The sequence below is a fragment of the Dendropsophus ebraccatus genome, chromosome 2 (assembly GCF_027789765.1).
Source record: "Dendropsophus ebraccatus isolate aDenEbr1 chromosome 2, aDenEbr1.pat, whole genome shotgun sequence".
In the NCBI taxonomy this organism is placed as follows: domain Eukaryota; kingdom Metazoa; phylum Chordata; class Amphibia; order Anura; family Hylidae; genus Dendropsophus; species Dendropsophus ebraccatus.
This window is the reverse complement of record NC_091455.1, coordinates 104,052,168-104,071,887: the sequence shown is the minus strand read 5'-3', so window position 1 is coordinate 104,071,887 and position 19,720 is coordinate 104,052,168. Positions and strand designations below refer to the sequence as shown.

The window sequence follows — 19,720 nt, the reverse complement described above, 5'->3', positions numbered from 1 at the left end:
TGGGAATACTATTATATTTTATTATATCGGACAAGGCGCCCTATCCCGATTTTTAGGTGTTTATAAATAAAATGAGAAAGGGGGGGATTTCAACTTTTATTGGGGGAGGGCCTATGTCATGTTTTTAAAACGTTTAATTTTTTATTTTACACTTTCTAAGTCCCACTAAGGCACTATTACATTCATGCGTTACGTTCCTAACACTGATCAGTCTTATCTGCGATCTTCACATAAAGCCTGTCTGTTATAGACTCTATGTGAAGATGGCCAAGCTGACTGCACAGATGTAAGTGCTAGACCTCCGGCAGTCAGTTAAAACAATTAGGACTCCTGCAGTCACGCTGCGCTCCTGTCACTGTCATACCACCTATAAATAAACAATGCTGGACAGTGTTCTACATATATCAAAAAAATACTTTATTTATTACATACAACGAAAATTTATATTGTTTAAAAACATATATTAAAAAGGGAGCAGAAACCCATACAATACATGCATCAGAAGGTATACAGGGCAGAGAAAAGTAAATAGTATAATCACTATATATTAAACCATTGATGGTATATCAATTGACCCACAGAGGTATGAAAAAGCAGAAAAATATTTTATATAAGTGATGAATAGAAATAATCCAAACAAAGTAAATAGGAAACAGTAAGGTAAACCTACATAAATGAAACTGCAAGTGCAGTCTAAAGTGCAACCAAGTGCAATACCATGTATAGTGTCTAAACCATACAGGTGTATGATCCAACCTCTGGGTATATAGTATATACTCCTGCCCAGTACCACCACTCACTTTGGGTGAGTGGTGGTACTGGGCAGGAGTATATACACCTGGATCATACACCTGTATAGTTTAGACACTATACATGGTATTGCACTTGGTTGCACTTCAGACTGCACTTGCAGTTTCATTTATGTAGGTTTACCTTACTGTTTCCTATTTACTTTGTTTGGATTATTTCTATTCATCACTTATATAAAATATTTTTCTGCTTTTTCATACCTCTGTGGGTCAATTGATATACCATCAATGGTTTAATATATAGTGATTATACTATTTACTTTTCTCTGCCCTGTATACCTTCTGATGCATGTATTGTATGGGTTTCTGCTCCCTTTTTAATATATGTTTTTAAACAATATAAATTTTCGTTGTATGTAATAAATAAAGTATTTTTTTGATATATGTAGAACACTGTCCAGCATTGTTTATTTATAGGTGGTATGCATTATTTTGATGCTTATGGACATAGAACTATTGGTAGTTCAATTCTGTCGGTTAATTTATCCTGTCACTGTCAGTAAAATGCTGTGATGACCCGTCATTATCAATGAGGACTTGGCTGCTGATTGCAGACGCTCTTTACTCTCTCGGAGTTCGCTTCATAGGGCCTGCAGGCCTACTAGCATATTAGGAGGTGAAGGCAAGCTTGCTAAAGGAATGTATTTCCATAAACATTTCACTTCAGGAGCCTTACACATTTAAATGTCAGTAGATATGGGAATACCCCTTTACATCCCAGTCCCGTTTCCAATGATATTTCCATCTGGTGACTGAAAAGGCCACTTTAGGTTGTTCCAGGATCTTTTTCTCAACCAACCTTTGATCATTGTTTTCATCTAGAGCCCATTGATCACCAAGATCATCACATTCCTGGTATTTCTGGGAATGGATGATGCCAGGTACACAATCCAGATTGCCAGACAGCCCCACATTATTAATGATCACCCTAATGCGTGACTTTGGGAATAGTATTTTTCTGGTTAAAAGCCTGGCTTTCACATACCAGACAGGAAAGAGATGTTGCTTCAGGTCAATTCGGTCACACTGTCTTAAACGGGTATACCTGTATCTATGTCAGTGCCACAGCAGACTTTCACAATCAGTGAAGTTGCAGCAGCTGCCTCTGTCACTCCTTGCCTGCTCAGGTGTAGACTGGAGAGGCCGGTCAGAGATGGTAAATCACGAAGGTGGGTGGGAGACAAGATCCAGCCAAGCCTCCTGTGACATCACGCCCTGCCCTCTGTCTGCATAATCAGCCTGTGCTCAGCAAACACACACAATATGAGACACAGGGATGTAAAGCTTTGTCTCCTAAGGTGGGAGAGCAGTGGGAGCAGAAGACAATGTGGATTGGCACAGGGGCCAGTTTTCTTAGCTTCCTGGATGTCCATCAGCTACCAGTGTGGCAGAACCGCAAAGATATGGTAATACATTATATAGAGACATCTATATAAATTTTAATAGAATTTTTTTACCCCTTTACTGTTGTTCAGAACATTTACACTCTATTCAAAACATCCCTACAATATTGTTTTTAGCTTTTCCTCCATCTCTGGTACCTGCGTAAAATGTACAGCCCCAGAAAATACTGTATAGAAATCGCCTAGTCTTTGCCACTGGCGGGCACAGGCTGTGGGCAGGGCTGTATGGCAGGCATGGGAGTTCAGAGGGGGGCGCGGTCCCGGGTGCCGCATGTAGCCCGGGACCACTGCTATTAGCGGGCACATTGTCCCAGAGGAGCGATCTCCCTGTCTGCTGCCTGACGGGGTCTGCACCGTAATGGCGCTGATCCCGGCTCGGCACTCTGTTGCTTCCGGCTGCAGCAGCCGAGAGCAAGAGAGTGCCTATCTCATCGATCTATGCTGTATAAGGCCGGGTTTACATATGTGCGGCAGGCTGCACAGGAGGACGCTGCATGCTGCGTTCTCCCGTGCGGTCGGTCCGGCGTCACTATTTACACGCCGCATATATTGAACCATCCCATTGAAAACAATGGGATCAGTTCAATAATGCGTTTCCCTCCGGCGCTTTTCTCATGCGCCGGAGGGAAACGCATTATTGAACTGATCCCATTGTTTTCAATGGGGTCGTTCAATATATGCGGCGTGTAAATAGTGACGCCGGACCGACCGCACGGGAGAACGCAGCATACAGCGTCCTCCTGTGCAGCCCGCAAGGCTGTGCGGTGCCGCATCCACTAAAGTGAATTGAGCGTCGGATGCCTCGCCTGGCAGGACGCATGTCATTCGTCTCTGGCATCCGGCGTTGAGACAAATAGCAGCACAATGTAAAAAAATAAACATATATCTCCCCCTGTGTGCTCTCTCCCTCCCCTATAGCCCCCCGTTGCTCCCCCAGTAGTATATAGCCTCCCCCTGTTGCTCTTCCAGTAGTATATAGCCCCTCTGTTGCCCCCCCCCCCAGAAGTATTTAGCTTCCCTGTGCGCTCCCCTCCCCAGTAGTATATAGCCCCCCTTTTGCCCCCCCCCAGTAGTACTTAGCTTCCCTGTGCGCTCTCCCCCTCCCATATAGCCCCCCTGTGCGCTCCCCCACAAATCCCATTGAAAATGACAGGAAAACATACTGGGAAAAAAAATGTCAACTGATGAGAGCAACTTGTGACAACTGATGGAAACTGATGGTTTTTAATGAAAAGGATAGAAAAACTGATGGCAACTGATGCATTTTTGACATCAGTTGTGGTCAGTTTTTAGACAAAAAACGCAACTGATGTAAACGTATATATGTAAACCCAGCCTAACTATATACATAGATCAATGAGAGATCAGAGTGCATATACTATATGTGTAAAAGTAAAAAAAAAAAGTGTTAAAATATTAGTAAAAAAGGAAAAATAAACAAACAAACATGTTTGGCATCGCCGTGTGCGTAATCGCCCGAACTATTACTTTATCATATTCCTGATCTCGCACGGTAAACGCCGTAAGTGCAAAAATATCCCAAAGTGCAAATTTGCACATTTTTTGGTCTCTTCAAATCCAGAAAAATTGTAATAAAAAGCGATCAAAAAGTTGTATATGCGCAATCAAGGTACTGATAGAAAAAACACATCATGGCGCAAAAACTTAGGGCACAGACTTCGTAGGCTAAGCCTTTTTCACACTATTAATTTTACCAGTATTTTTGGTAAAAATGAAGTCCTACACAAACAACTTATTACCGTACACTTTTTTTAAGCATTGATACACCAGTGCTTACCGCTTCATAGCCGTTTAAATGAAAAAAATATTACTGGCAACATGTCTTATTTGTGTACCTGTTCAGGTCCTGTTACACAAAATGATTATTGGCCTTACTTGGCTGATAATCGCTTCGTGTAATAGGACATGTTAAAAGGTTTAATCGTGATCTTTGAACTTTTTGATTTATTATGTCCCATTCATTATATCCCATTATTCAGATTGCTGAAGCTTTGCATCCTTGATTGACCATCCTTTCATGACGTTTGGGCAGCGCTGCCATTCTTAAAGGGAAAATGACAGCATGGATATGCATATATCAATACTGCAAGTTTGTAGACAGCGATCACAGAAGCAGTGCATACATACCTTTGGTGATGGTCTGTAATCTGGCATTTTCAGGTGACAGCATCTTTTTTCCCGGGCTGACAGAGGTCTAAGACACTGTCAGTGTCAGCCCCAGAGAGTGGAGTGGGCTGAGACTTTGCAGGCCGCATGCAAACAGTGTCACAGACATACCTCTATGACACTGTCACTCTAAAATAAAGATGCTTTTTCTTTGAAGACTCCGCATTACTGAGCATCACCAAAGGTACGTATGCACTGCCCCTGTGATCGGCGTCTGGAAAAAAGCAGAGTGGATGTGTAGAAAATTTACTTGTCTGAAATTTTTATTTCCTGGAGTCCGTAGGCAGCACACAAATGGGTAGTAGGATTTCTGCAGGCCCGGAACAGAAAGATGTTAATCTAGCAATATAAAAAAGTAAGAGATTAATGACATGCACCTGGAAATACCCTATAAAGAGGTGAAAGAAACAGGCAAGCCCTTGTATTAGTATGCAGCAATATATTTTATTGGGGGGGTATATTGTGCTGCCTACGGACTCCAGGAAATAAAAATTTCAGACAAGTAAATTTTCTCTTTCCTGTTCGTCCTTGGCAGCACACAAATGGGACATGCATAGCAATGAACAAACTTAGGGAGGGTATTTTAAGTTGTAGAAGCCCCTTGGAGAACGCTCAAGCCAAAGGCTGACCCTTCTGAGGCTGTAACGTCGAGGCGGTAATGCCTGACAAAGGTGGATGCTGAGGACCAGGTTGCCGCCTTGCAGATTTGATCCAGCGGGACGTGATTCCGTTCAGCCCAGGATGTCGCCATAGACCTCGTGGAGTGAGCTCGGGCGCCGAGAGCGGACTGAAGACCTTCAGACTGATAACAAAAATGGATCAAGTCCTTTTATCGATCTTGCTAGAGAAGATTTACTGGCTTTGCTACATTTGAATTGACCATAGTGCTGAACAAACAAAGCTTCACTATAATCGACCTTTTCACATCCAATAAATGCAGGGTATGATCTTCATTCCTGTCAACAACCGGTAGAATGATCTCTTGGTTGATATTGGAATTTGAAGGTACTTAAGGGAGAAACCCTGGCATTGTTCTCAACACTACTTTGTCTCAGGTAAGGCTCTCTGCATGAAAGGGCATGTAGCTTGCTCAATCGTCTGGCAGATGTAATTGCCACAAGGAACAAAGTTTTTCACGATATCCACTTCAACTCAGATGTTGCAAGAGGTTCAAATGGCTCAGTTGATAAACATTTCAGTATGATAACCAGATCCCAAGATGGTACAGGGTTATGGAAATTAGGTCTCAACTTCACTACTGCTCTAAAAAACCTGGAGATTAGGGCCACTCTCGAGAATATTCCATTGAGATGGGCATTAATGGCAGTGAGATGTACTTTGAGAGTGTTTAACTTGAGACCTTTTTGAAACCCCTCTTGAAGGAATTGAAGCACTGTAGAAACTTCTCTGATGTCCTTCTGTTTGTCGTGACCCCAGTTGATGTATAAGCGCCATACCCTGGAATACACTTTCAGTGTACTGGGTTTTCTGGAGGCCAGTAAGGTTTCAATTACTTCCCGAGAGAGACCTTGGTCTTCTAAGGCTCTGCGGTCAAATTCCATGCGGTCAGATGCAACGTAGATAGGTCTTGATGGTACAATTCCCCCTGTTGAAGGAGGTCTGGGCGAAGTGGTAGCTTCCAGTAGTTGCCTCTCGATAAGCTCCACACGAACGGAAACCATGCCCGACGAGGCCAGAAGGGTAGGATGACTGGCTTTCACTCGTCTCGGATCTTCTTCAGGACTGCTGGTACTAACGGCATCGGTGGATACACATAAATGAACCTGCCGTGCCAAGGGATCGATAGCCCGTCCACTGTTAGCGGGTTGTCGCTTTGGGATAGAGAGCAGAACTTCCGAAGCTTCTTGTTGGCCCAGGTCGCCATAACGTCCAGTTCTGGAATGCCCCATCTGTCCACTATTTGTTGGAATGCAAATGGATTTAGACTCCATTCTCCTGGATGGATGTCTTTCCTGCTGAGCCAATCCGCTTTCGTGTTCATGAAACCTTTGATATGGACTGCTTTGATGGATAACAAATTCCCCTCTGCCCATTTCATTATGTGAGCGCATTCCTTCTGTAGGGATACACTTCGTGTCCCTCCCTGTTTGTTCAGATAGTAGACACCAGACAGATTGTCTGTCTGGACCTGAACAGCCTTGTGATGTAGGAGGCGACTGAAGTGATACAGAGCTAGTTTTATCGCTTTCAGCTCCCTCATATTGCACGATAGACGCCGGTGCTCTGCTGACCACTTCACTTTGACCCAATGAACGTCCACGTGAGCACCCCAGCCCGAAGCTGAGGCATCTGTGGTGAGGACTATAACTGATGGCATTGTCAGACTCCTGCCCTGATAAAGGAGAGATGGAGTAAGCCACCAATTGAGGTCTTGCTTGACCTTGTAAATTATTGGCATGAGACAATCTAGCGATTCTGGGGATTTCTTCCAGTGCTTGAGGATGTGGTTCTGGAGCACCCTGATGTGGGCTTTCGCCCACTGGACTGCCTCTATCGAAGATGTCAGCATTCCCAGGACCCGCATCGCATACCGGATGGAACACTGACTCATCGTCATCGGACCAGATACTGTCCTGAAGATTTTGTTCGATCTTTCTGGTGAAGGAAAGAGACGCATCTGTTGAGTCGATTACAAACCCCAGGTAGGTTATCTTCCTGGTTGGAAGAAGCGGAGATTTCTTGAAATTTCTAGAGTTTTTATTGTCAGACTCAGATGCTGGTGAAGAAGAGCTTCGGATGGAGCAGATATCAGCCAGTCGTCGAGATAGGGTGTGACGGCCACTCCCTGGGGCCTGAGATGAGCCGTGAGTACCATGGTGATTTTCGTAAAGACTCGAGGAGCTGACGTAATGCCGAAAGGCAGGCATGTAAACTGCAGATGTTTCACCTCATGATGATGAAGTGCTCTACGCAGATACTTCCTGTGATGTTTCAGGATTGGGATACAAAGGCTTGCCTGTTTCTTTCACCTCTTTATAGGGTATTTCCAGGTGCATGTCATTAATCTCTTACTTTTTTATATTGCTAGATTAACTCTCTGTTCCGGGCCAGCAGAAATCCTACTACCCATTTGTGTGCTGCCAAGGACGAACAGGAAATGCATATTCATGCTGTCTTTTACCCTTTAAGATGTCTGTATATGTAGGAGCATTTTACTCCATATTGGCAGCATGTGCATAATTCTCATTTTTTGTTCATTCAGTGGTTATTCAGAAATCATCCTGTTTGTGAAGTGTATAGCCGGTATCTTCTCCTCTTTTCTGAATGTCCTCTGAAGGCTTTGAGATCACACAGGAATCAGGCGGCTACATTATTGGTTCACAGCTGAAGCAGATTTATAACTCTGACAGACAGGAAGTTTCGGAGAGGCCAATCCGTGGCCTCATATATTTTATGGTGAAATCGCCAGGAGCCCTATATACCCCGACAGTGATGCAGTGTGTAAGGAGGGGGTGTGGGGGTTGGTGGTCAGATGCTGACATCATATTTGTGTGAGGAGGGGGTATGGTCAGACGCTGACATCATCTTTGTGTGAGGAGGGGGGTGTGGTCAGACGCTGACATCATCTTTGTGTGAGGAGGGGGGTGTGGTCAGACGCTGACATCATCTTTGTGTGAGGAGGGGGGGTGGTCAGACGCTGACATCTTTGTGTGAGGAGGGGGTGTGGTCAGACGCTGACATCATCTTTGTGTGAGGAGGGGGTGTGGTCAGACGCTGACATCTTTGTGATTTAAAATCTGATCTCCAGAACATTCTGCCATTTATTTCTATGGATCTGTTTTTCCCCAACCCTCTCCTCATGAGCTCCCACCAGGCCTGGCTGTCATATCTATGATTCTTTGGTCCTGCACAGTCATGTCTCTATAACTCTGACTGAGGCTGATTCCCTCACCTGTGCATTGCTGGAGAGACACAGCTCTAATGATGTCACCTGTGTGTGGAGATTCTCCCAGTCATTTCTATGGGGCGCTCTTCCCCCCCCTCCCCTCCCCTCCTGTACATTTGGCAAGGACAGGACCTTTGCTCTAACCTTCCCGGGCACCCAATGTACCTGGGTGCCAAATTTGGCGTCAGATTATTCAGGCATTCGAAAGTCTTTATAGGACAGAGGGACAGACATGTTTATTATATAGATGTAATGGTTTATACTTTTATGTAATTGACTTTTGCCCCATTATGTTAAAGGGGAAGACAGAGACTGGTAAAGGGCTCCCCCATAGTCCATCCCAACCCCCTGTTCCCTATTATCCTTGGCCTTTTTTAAAAATAGGGCTTTATCTGCATGGCGTACATGACTAGGTAGGTGTCTGCTTCTTATGTTTATAAGGGTACAAACCCACACACCGTATACGCAGCAAATACGCAACAAATACGCAACAAATACGCAGCAAATACGCAGCAGTTTGATGGTGAAGATTTAATGCTGAGTTCAGTTATTTAGATCTAATCTGCTGCGTTTTTGTTGCGTATTCGCTGCGTATCGCAGCAGTAAATACGCTGTGTATACGGTGTGTGGGTTTATAAACCCACACACCGTATACACAGCGTATTTACTGCTGCGATACGCAGCGAATACGCAGCAAAAACGCAACAAATACGCAACAAAAACGCAGCAGATTAGATCTAAATAACTGAACTCAGCATTAAATCTTCACCATCAAACTGCTGCGTATTTGCTGCGTATTTGTTGCGTATTTGTTGCGTATTTGCTGCGTATACGGTGTGTGGGTTTGTACCCTAAAGGAGAATTGCTCAGCGCCTTCAGAATAGGTGCTGACTCATCAGCTCTACACATGCCATGGGGCTATTTTCACCTTCTGTAGACGTGAATGTGAATTCTCTGTACTCTTTTAGCCCTTGTAAAGACGACTGGCTGTGGTAAAAAAAAAAAAAAACAACCCCATCTGCGCTGACTGTGCGGGCTGTCTGCTGCCAGAATCCTCCTGCATTCCAGCTGTCTCTGAGAACAGGGAATCCTCCTGTGACATAACAGCATACCACTAACAGGAACACACTGTTGATATTGGGCCTAACCTTCTTTCATTCTTTCCACTTTATGGAGTGGAATAAAAACATTCTTCCTGATATGCCTGGAGACACAAGGCTATAGTGTACACCACTGCCATCAATTTTAACCATTTCTTATTTTTAGACACTGGATTAGATCACCTCAATCCAGGCACCTAACACATGATTTGCACCTCTGAGATATGTGACTTGGTGAACACGTAATTTAGCAAATAATTCACAAACTAATGTTTTAAAGCCTGTTTCTAAAGGGCATGTAAAGAACCAGAGGAGAAAACACTGTAGATTTAGCCTACAATTAGGGATCAGGTGTCTAAGGTTGAACAATATTTCCATGGCCATCAATGTTTCGCCAAAAAAGTGACTAAAATTCAATACTTTGCTTCTGGTAAAGTTGCACAAGAAACTCAGATATGTACATTCAAAGACCTCATGCACATACTTACATTTACACTTCCAATTATGAATTTCCTTGCAATAGAATCTTATGCCGCACAAGCAACTGTAGGGCAGCCCTCATAATATCAGCATAGGGTCATTGTGACTGAGAATATGGAACTGCAGCCTGTGAGAGAGTCCTTGTCATAAAGCAAGACCCAAAGCACACTCTGGTTTTCCTAGACCCATCTGATTACCAGTGGCTAAATCCATCCTTTCCAGGCAGCCTTAGGGCTGCATCCAAGTTCTGCATGCAGCCACCAGTAATCAATTAATATATATATATATAATATATATATATTAAAGAGATGAGCGAATCACTGCCTGACGCTCCACCCCGGGTGCTCTCTGAACATTTAAAGTGGCCATCTTCAAGGCAACTGAAATAAATATATAGCAAACAAACGTTTCTGTTTTAAGGGTAGCTGACAAGAAGCAAAACCAAAATACTGCTATGCCATTATAGTGTTAGGGCCGTATTACATGTCCTGATCAGTAAACAAATGCCAATCTGATAGGTGCTCGTTTAAGGCTATTACACAAGATGATTATTGGCTGTATTCGGACAAAAATCGTCTCGTGTAATAGAAGAGAACTATCAGCCGACATGAATGATGTGTGTCGTTGCCTTTCAACATGTTGAAAAACAAACGACTAAGATATCAACGATCTGCTGCCGTCGCTCCCAAACAGGAGCAGTGGCAGCAGACTGCCTCTATCTTCTATCAGCTCCCCCTGCTCTTACCCATTCCCTGCCGGTGCATGTAATAGTGTAATTCTAAAAGCAGTCTTGAGAAACTCAATCCTCCTAAAAATAAAAGTTAAAGGAAAGTAACAGCAGGTTAGACTATTTCATATTGCAGGGTATGCGTAGAATAAACATACTTTTCTTACCTTCATCCTTGTACGTTTTTTCCATCCCAATATGCTCCTCTGATGCTTGTAAGGATCGCGATTTTCGAGAACTTTAATCCTAAAGCAATATGTAAATTAGTACGTTGGAGACATTCCTCGGACCCCCAGAGCACTGCTCGCCGCCGCTCAAGACTGGCCTATTTATAAATGCTTGAATATGCATAGGTAGGTGTGAATGTATGAGGCAACAAGTGGGGCGAACGGTGCTCTGGGAGGCCGAGGAATGCCCCCAGTGCTCCTAACGTAGTAGGAGCAATTTTTGTGATATTAGCAGTTTATTCCCTGTGGTAATGAGGTGTTTTGGCGCACTGGGGGTGGGACTACCATGCCTTGCACCGATCTGGCTCGCTAGGGTGGATCGGTGCACTGGGGGCAGCAGAGTACCAAACACCTCATTAGCGTAGGGGATAAACTGCTAGTATGACGAAAACAGTGCCAAGGATGAAGGCAAAAAACATACCTTCATACCCAGGTGCTAAAAGGACATATAAACAGGTTAGATACTTCCAACCTGCTGATAGTTTTCTTTTAAAAGTCTAAAAAATTGGTTGCACTGGCAGCTATTTTTAAAGACATCTGGAAACTTGTTTTATGCGTAGTTATGGTGCATAATATATAATAAATAATGGGGAAGTGAGAAGTAGAACATTGTTTCTGTGGATTTGTTTGTTTAGGATTAACAAATGCTGTAAACTGAATTAATGTTTTCTTATCCCTTTTTTGCAGGGGAATTTTCATGAATATTTACCCAGCAGTGATGGCCATGTCTTAGATGCCACTATAAGTACTCACAATGGAGTTGGAGCGGCAACCCATACACCACAGCAAGAAGGTATGTGTTCCACCCAGGCAGTAGTAGCTCTTTTCCTGGATTCTGACAGTCTGAGCATTTGAAAACTGTGGTTTTTATAGTTTTGCCCATGTGTTTAGTTCATGCAAAACTATATCTTGGTACTCTTTATAGCACAGTTTTCCTTTGTATTTGTTGGTTTTAAGGGGAATAAGAAAAACTTGTTTTCTATTAAAAGTACATTAAAAGTTATATAGATGTGTCTATACAATGTATTACCGTTTCTGTACAGTTCTGCCACACTGGTAGCTGATAGAAATCCAGGAAGTGAAGAAAAATGGCCCCTGTGCCAATTTACATTGTTCACTGCTCTTTCTGCTATCCCCCTTAGGAGACAAATATTCCATGTCTCTGTCTCACATTGTGTGTGTTTGCTGATGATGCAGACAGGGGGCAGGGTGTGATGTCACATGAGGTTTGGCTGGATCCCCCAATCCCCTGAGTGATTCACCGTCTCTGAATGGTCAGAAGCAGGTGCAGCACTAATTTAACTGATTGTGATAGATGAGGGACTGTGATCAGCTGAGGGAAAGCATTGCATTCTGGGAACTGCTCAACCAGGAAGGACAGAAATGCAATACAGAACTCCCCCCCCCCCCCCCCCCCCCAAACAAATGGATTTTTGGTAGTTTCAAAACTAGGATAGACAGTTAAGTAATGCTATATGTTTCTGCAGAAGTTTTTATCCTCTACCTGGAGTTCCCCTTTAACACCCTTTCGGGAGATGCTAATGTATTTTACAGTTTACAGGGCCATCATAGAAAGGTGTTTATGAAAGATAGTAAATATGGCTGGGGACTTGGAGCAGATGACACTTTTAACAGCAGAGTTGACATTAGTTCATGCTTGTATGAAGTGCCCCTAGCCCATTGTAACTGTGCATTGTTTTTTTTCCTCAGCTGTGCATATTGAGAGTATAATTATTAAGCATGTACAAAGGAGGAGGGTTGACAAGAATTCAGACTACACATTCGAGGTGAGGTGTTTTGGTTCAGAACATACCTTTTGTCTGTGTGTTTATTTTCATTTTTTTTTTTAAAGAAAATAAAACTGACAAAGACAACAAAGGCACAGTATGCTCTGAATGCTTTCATTGATATCTATTTAGCGGTCATGTGTACAATCGCAATGCAGATCTATATCGAACCACTTTTCAGCAGATCTACAGCAGAAAATTCTGCTCGGAAATTCTGCAGTGTGAACAACAGAGCAGAAAACCCATTGAACACAATGGGACTTTGCTCTGTACATATTTTACAGGAGGAATTTCAAGCTGAATTTCAAGCTGAATTCCTCGACTTTTCCTCAGTGTGCACATAGCCTTTCTTTGCAGTATGAGGCTGGGTTCACACTACGTATATTTCAGTCAGTATTGTGGTCCTCATATTGCAACCAAAACCAGGAGTGGATAAAAAACACAGAAAGGATCTGTTCACACAATGGTGAAATTGAGTGGATGGCCGCCATATAACAGTAAATAACTGGCATTATTTCAATATAAAAGCCGTTGTTTTAAAATAACAGCAAATATTTGCCATTAAATGGCGGCCATCCACTCAATTTCACCATTGTGTGAACAGAGCCTTTCTGTGTTTTCAATCCACTCCTGGTTTTGGTTGCAATATGAGGACCACAATACTGACTGAAATATACGTAGTGTGAACCCAGCCTAAATGTTTTAGTTATTTTAAACAACTTTCCTCTCTTGAATAGCTAATGTCTTGTGGTATATTCAGAAATTCAGGAAAAATTACCCCTTACCCCTGAAATAAAGCTCTAAAGTCTTAAGGCCCTATTCCACCAACAGATCTGACGACAGATTATCTGCCAAAGATTTGAAGTCAAATCCGGGAGTGGATTTGAAAAGAGAGAGAAATCTCAGTCTTTCCTTTATGACCCGTTCTCTGTTTATAGTCTGTTCCTGGGTTTGGCTTCAAATCTTTGGCAGATTATCTGTCCTCAGATCTGTTGGTGGAATAGGGCGGCTGAGCCTATGCACAGGGCATGAGAGGTAAACCCCAGCTCCTATTGCAGTGGGGAAAATAAGTATGTGATACAAGTTTTCCCAAATACAAAGAATGGAGAGGTGTGTAATTTTTATTGTAGGTGCACTTCAACTGCCAGAGACAGAATCTATTTAAAAAATCCATAAAATTACATATACATATGATTTTTAAATAATTAGCATTTTATTGCATTAAATTTGTATTTGATCACCTACCAATCAGCGAGAGACGGAGCTCCTCCTGCTGCAGTATTAATTCCACCTGTTTCCTCTTGTTACCTGTATAAAAACCACCTGTCCCCCACACTCCAACTCAATCACACTCCAAACTACACCATGGCCAAGACAAAACGGCTGTCTAAAGACACCAGGGACAAAATTATAAACCTGCACAAGGCTGGCATCGGCTACAGGACAATAGGCAAGCAGTTTGGTGGGTAGGCAACATCTCTTGGTGCAGTTATCAGAAAATAGAAGTAACCCAAGATGACTGTCAATCTTTCTCAAGGCCGTATTCCACGGCCCGACTCTGAGGAGCAAGCGAGCGCTCGTTTGCTCCTCGTTCCCCGCTCGCTGCTGCCGCTATTACCCGCTGATCGTCTGGGCATCCCATAACGTATAGCGGTGGTCTACTGCCGCCGCTCCTCTTCCACGGAGCGACGGCAGCAGATCGCTGCTATATAAGTCGTTTGTCTTTCAGCATGTTGAAAGACAAATGATTCAGCGTTCAGCCGACATGAAAGATGTCGGCTGATCGTTGCATCCTATTCCACAGGACAATTATCGGCTAATATCGGACAAATACAACTACTCACCTGTCCCCGTGCATGTCCAGCACTGGATTGTTGCTCTTGGACCCCCTCCAGGATAATCTCCTCAGCTGATGTCACGACCCGGCTGATGGGGATCCTGCTCAAGCAAGTCAGTGACTGGGGCAGGGAGCAGATCCAGTCACTGCTTGGCTTAGTGGACTATCCATCAGCCAGATCCGGCTTTTTCCCGTGTGTCATGATCACAACTTGGGGGGAAAATGCCTTCCGGCGGGGGTCTTAGACCTTCTGGCGCAGTGATTCGCGGGGAGCAGTAAGTTGTTGTTCCTTCTGATGATTCAAACCCCCCCCCCCCCCCCCGATGGATTTTAAGTTAGTCTATAAATATGCATTCTATGTCTGTTTAAACTCATAACTGTGTACAATACTCTTTGTTTAATTTGTGTTTGTGCTTTAATGTGTTTTTTTTTCCCTTTAAAAAATTTTTTTAATAATTGCTTGACTTTTGGACTCCCATTTCTAGTGATTCCCCCCCTGCTGTTATTTGGCAGTATCACAGTATAATGTTAGTAAGACCATAGCAGGGGGGAGTTACCAGTTATAGGAATCGAAGTGTCTGATGCATCCAGACAACTGCAGAATGTCAGCAGGCAGAGGAGAGCGGATGCATCAAGGGCAGGAAAAGTGTAGCACTTTATTTGCATGCAATGTCACTCATTGTGAGGGGAGTATTGTTGTGTTGTATAGGAAGTCCAGCCAGTATAGTGCTGGAAGACTAGCAAGACAGTGGTTATGTTCCCTGCGAAAGATTGACAATGGTAAGATTGCAGAAACACTGTTGACAATTCTTCAAATGGTAGCAGGGACATGCCAAAGCATTTTAGTAATCTATTTTATTTACTTTTTATCTCATACATTTCTCTTTCTATTAGGTGAACTGGTCAGATAACTCCAGAACGTCTGTGACAAAATCATATCGGGAGCTGCTGGAATTTCTTTTAATGGTACTTTACCTGGTGTTTTACATAGGAATGACAGCTTTGTTAGACATCTAAACTTTATTAAGGGCGACCTTGGGCAAAAACATGCAATTCAGTGCATGCAGGGGTGTGTGAGAATATAATAAAGACTTTATATTTACCTGTCCCCGTGCGCCTGCAGCACAGTGTCACCAGCTTGCTCTCTGGTCTCTAGTTTCCCTCAGCTTCCTGTGTCATCATGGCCTAAGGGAACATACCTGCAGCCAGTGACTGCAGCTGTGTTTTGCCAAGTCCACTGATTTGCTGACCGGGCATTCCTGAGCCAGTTCGTGACATGGCGGAGCTGTAGGAGGCCGGCAGGGGTCAGAGTGGTGATGCTGAGCTGCACAGGGACTGGTAAGTATAGATTCTTTGTTATAATGTTACTGCTTCTTTCTGTCTGCAGTGTCTGTTCTGTCTTAACCCCACAGTGACCACCTATAAGTGTTTTTACAGTGGCTGGAGTGAGTTTGAGCTTACTTTATATATGTTTGGTTAGGGCTGGGCAATTAAATTAAATTGCCTTTTGCCTTTGCCTTTTGTCCCCCCCCCCCCCCCCCCCCCCCCCCAAAAAAAAAATGCAAATTCTATTTAAAAAAAAAAAAAAAATCCTGTGTCCGGGTGGCTGCGGCGGGGTAAAAGCACAGATTGGCTGGCTGTGTGTGGGACGCCCAGGCGGCAGGAACCCCCAAAGCAAGCCGGAGTGCATATCGGTAATGTATGTACCGGGCTGTGGGGAGTTAAGAGGTCTGCCTTTTACATACTCGCAGTGAGAGTGACAGTGAGGGAATCTGCAGCGTGGAATCTGCTGCGGATACGTTATGTGTGAACCCACCGTAAGGCCTTTGCATCAGCTTAGTTTATAACAATGTTCTAGTACTAAAAGGTGAAATGTGATGAGGAGGCTATATTGTAAACTGTCCATATGTAAATAATTAACCTAACAGTTAACTATCTTCCTCCCTGTGCAAAAAAACAAAAGTCCACATACTTACCTCCCCCACTCCCATGGTGCTGCAGCTGTCATATCTTCCAGCCCCCACTCCGATACTGTTCGTTCTACCATGCAGTGTTTTGTTTTGTTTTGTTTTTTTTTTATCTTCCCCTCCACCCCCCCCCCCCCCCCCCCACCACAGGATGTTGTCTAACAAAATAAACCCCAAAACATCGTAAAACATTACAATACAGTACTGTTATGTTTGACGACAATAACATTTAGGTTTAATAATCTTTCATATTAGACCATCATATGTTAACATAAATAAATGTATACAATACATATTGGGAAGTTTATACATTGACATAGGCAATGTAGAGGAAGTGTGCTTTAATCTTTTTTTATGTTACTAATTACTGGCTGCTTATTGCAGTAAATATTATGTTGCGGTTCTTCTTTTAAGCTTCCGAAGGAGCTCTCCAATGGAAATCTTGATAAAACCATTTTAGAAGCCTTACAGCTCGGGAAACACAGAGAAGAGCCTTACTATTGTGACCTGGAGCCAATTGTAAAGTAAGTTGGGTCCAAAATAATAGAGCTGATGAGTGTTTGGTGCCTGAAACCTCAAAATAGTCATGTTATGTCCTATTATGTAAAAGTCTGGCTTAATGCTAGGATGTACTTCTGCCCCCCTTTTAAAGAAAATGTTACATCAGAAAATGACCTGTTTAAAGGAGCTGTCCAGCGAAAATCTTTTTCTTTCAAATCAACTTATATCAGAAAGTTATATAGATTTGTAATTTACTTCTGTTAAAAAAAATCTCAAGTCTTTCCATACTTATTAGCTGCTGTATGTCATGCAGGAAATGTTTTATTTTCAGTCTGACACAGTGCTCTCTGCTGACATGTCTGGCCGAGACAGGAACTTTGTCTCGGTTTTCTATGAATCCCCATAGAGAACCTCTCCAGCTCTGGACAGTTCCTGTCTCAGCCAGAGATGTCAGCAGAGAGCACTGTCAGACTGAAAATAAAACCTTTCCTGCATGACATACAGCAGCTAATAAGTATGTGAAGACTTGAGATTTTTTAATAGAAGTAAATTACAAATCTATATAACTTTCTGACACCAGTTGATTTGAAAGAAAAATATTTTCACTGGACAACCCCTTTAAATAAATTTCTATGTTTAAAATATTTAAGAATTTATAGTGATGTTTTTCTCCTTTTACTAGATATATCATAAAATCCTAAATTCTAGCAGATTTCATTCTCACCAATAGGTCTTAAACTAAGCTGAGTCTTAGTTCTGTCTGTGCCCATGTGTCTCTGCCCTATTAACTTGAACCGGCCAGGGTGCTGAAGGGCACAAACAGTAATGAGGATACAGCACTGTGAGTGTTGCAATCCTTTTCATTCTGAGGATCTGGGGAGTATCATGGGTGAGTTTTGGTATATTGTTTATAAAGCAGGCTTCTCTGTATGAACATGTTTATCGTTTAAAGAGAACAGCTGGGATAAAAAAAAATTGCTACACAGTTAGTTTCCCACCAGTGCTTTGCTTCACCTGATATGAAGATTGTGCAGCAAAGTTAGGTTGAGAGAATTGTGATGTATGTTTTACTATATCCCACTTTTAACAGAAATCTGTATTACTTTCAAGGCAAATATTTTCTTCTCCGTCCACGGCTCTTTTTCAAAATCGAAAGGTCTACAACTTTTTCCAGGCGGAACCTACTCACTCCAGTAGTAAGCAAATAATGTGAACTTTACAATGTATTCTTTTGCTTGTGTAATTTTTGCATGCATTCCCTTCTGAGAGTTCTATGTTTTTTTGTTTTTTTTCACCATAATTGCTTAAAAAGGTTTGATTTGCAACAGCAGCCATTAAAAAGGGGTTATCCAGGTTTAGTAAAACATGGTTGCCTTTCCACAAAAACAGCACTGCTCCTGCCCTCAGGTTGTGTGTGTGGTATTACAACTCTGCTCCATTCCCTTTAGTGGAACTGAGGTTCATTATCACACACAATCTGAGGATGAGTGATACTATTTCAGTAACTCCTGGATAACCCTTAAAGAGGATGTACCATCAGGGACAGCCTCTTTAATATAACCCATGGATAGAACAACGGCGTCACAGGGAAGCCGGTGTCGCGCTCCGTTTTTTGAACCGCGGCCCAGTTCCTGTGTACGGCGCCGTTCTATCCAAGGGTACCGAGCCTCAGCTGAAGCACTGGAGGCTGGCCGGACCACCCCCAGTGGGAGGAAATCCCTACCCCTCTATGACGCGGCTCAGTTGATTCTAATAAAGGCTGTGTCATAGAGGGCAGGGAATTCTCTCCCACTGGGGGCGATCTTGCCAGCCTCCTGAGCTACAGCCCCGGCCCGATACCCGTGGATAGAACGGCGCCGTACACTGGAACTGGGCCGCGGTTCAAAAAACGCTGTTTTATCCGTGGGTCATGTTAAAGAGGATGTACCTGATGGTACATCCTCTTTTTAAACCACATATTGTACATGTATCGCTTAAATTGACACACTCACCCCTTGTTGCATTATGACTTCTCTACACAGGTGTAAAGGGTAGATTTTGCCGTTTTCATACCTTATTTTATATCATACGTCATGGTGCTTGTTCCAGTAAAAAGGGATCTTTTATCATCTGGGATTGGGATACCTGGGCAGGGCTTAACGACTGAAGCGCCACTCCTCCGCCACGCCTCCTTCATGACGTCATTGTCACATAGGCCATCTAGTGGGGGTGGGACCTAGACCTTTAGGCTGGCCTTTCCAATGGCTGCTGAAGGGGTGGGGTCTATGTGACAATGGTGTCACGGAGGGGGCAGGACTAAGTGGCGCTGGGGTGTGGCTAAGTGGCACTTCAGTGACGCCCACGTATCATCAGGTATCCCAGATGATAAAATCCTTTTTTTTGTCTGTAGTGATTATTTAATGTTTTTACTGCCCACTCTTTTCCAGTAATCCCGCCCATAGAGAGATACTGAACTCTGAGTAATTTTTATGTACCCATTTTTACCATTTTTATTAGGTCATTTACAACCCTGTACAAAGTATATTAAGAGCCAAGAAGATAGCTCCGAAACATCAAGCCAAGAGGAAGGTTAGTGAAATGACGAGGTGGTGAGATTTTCCCGACTGCTTTTAAAGCCTCCCATAAGAGTTTCTAAGCAGGCATATGGTTTTGCCCAGTTCAATAGTGGCAAAGATGCCAATAAAAGCATACCTATCATACCCTTGTTAGCAGCACCAGGCCCTGCTAAAATCAGCAGGGCCTGATATTGTAGGGAAAGTGATGCTCATATCAAATTTGGCATAACCAT

The 19,720-nt window shown here is 43.2% G+C and overlaps 1 protein-coding gene across 3 annotated transcripts in view; it reads left to right on the top strand.

The window, feature by feature from the left end:
- Positions 1-19,720, top strand: part of ZCCHC2 (zinc finger CCHC-type containing 2) — a 43,239-nt gene that overhangs the window by 5,485 nt on the left and 18,034 nt on the right. For all 3 annotated transcript variants that reach the window (XM_069958125.1, XM_069958126.1, XM_069958124.1), the window contains exons 2-7: positions 11,528-11,633; positions 12,551-12,627; positions 15,359-15,430; positions 16,846-16,955; positions 18,043-18,128; positions 19,429-19,500. In XM_069958125.1, coding sequence (XP_069814226.1) covers positions 11,528-11,633; positions 12,551-12,627; positions 15,359-15,430; positions 16,846-16,955; positions 18,043-18,128; positions 19,429-19,500 — 523 coding nt within the window. The remainder of the gene's footprint in view (positions 1-11,527; positions 11,634-12,550; positions 12,628-15,358; positions 15,431-16,845; positions 16,956-18,042; positions 18,129-19,428; positions 19,501-19,720) is intronic.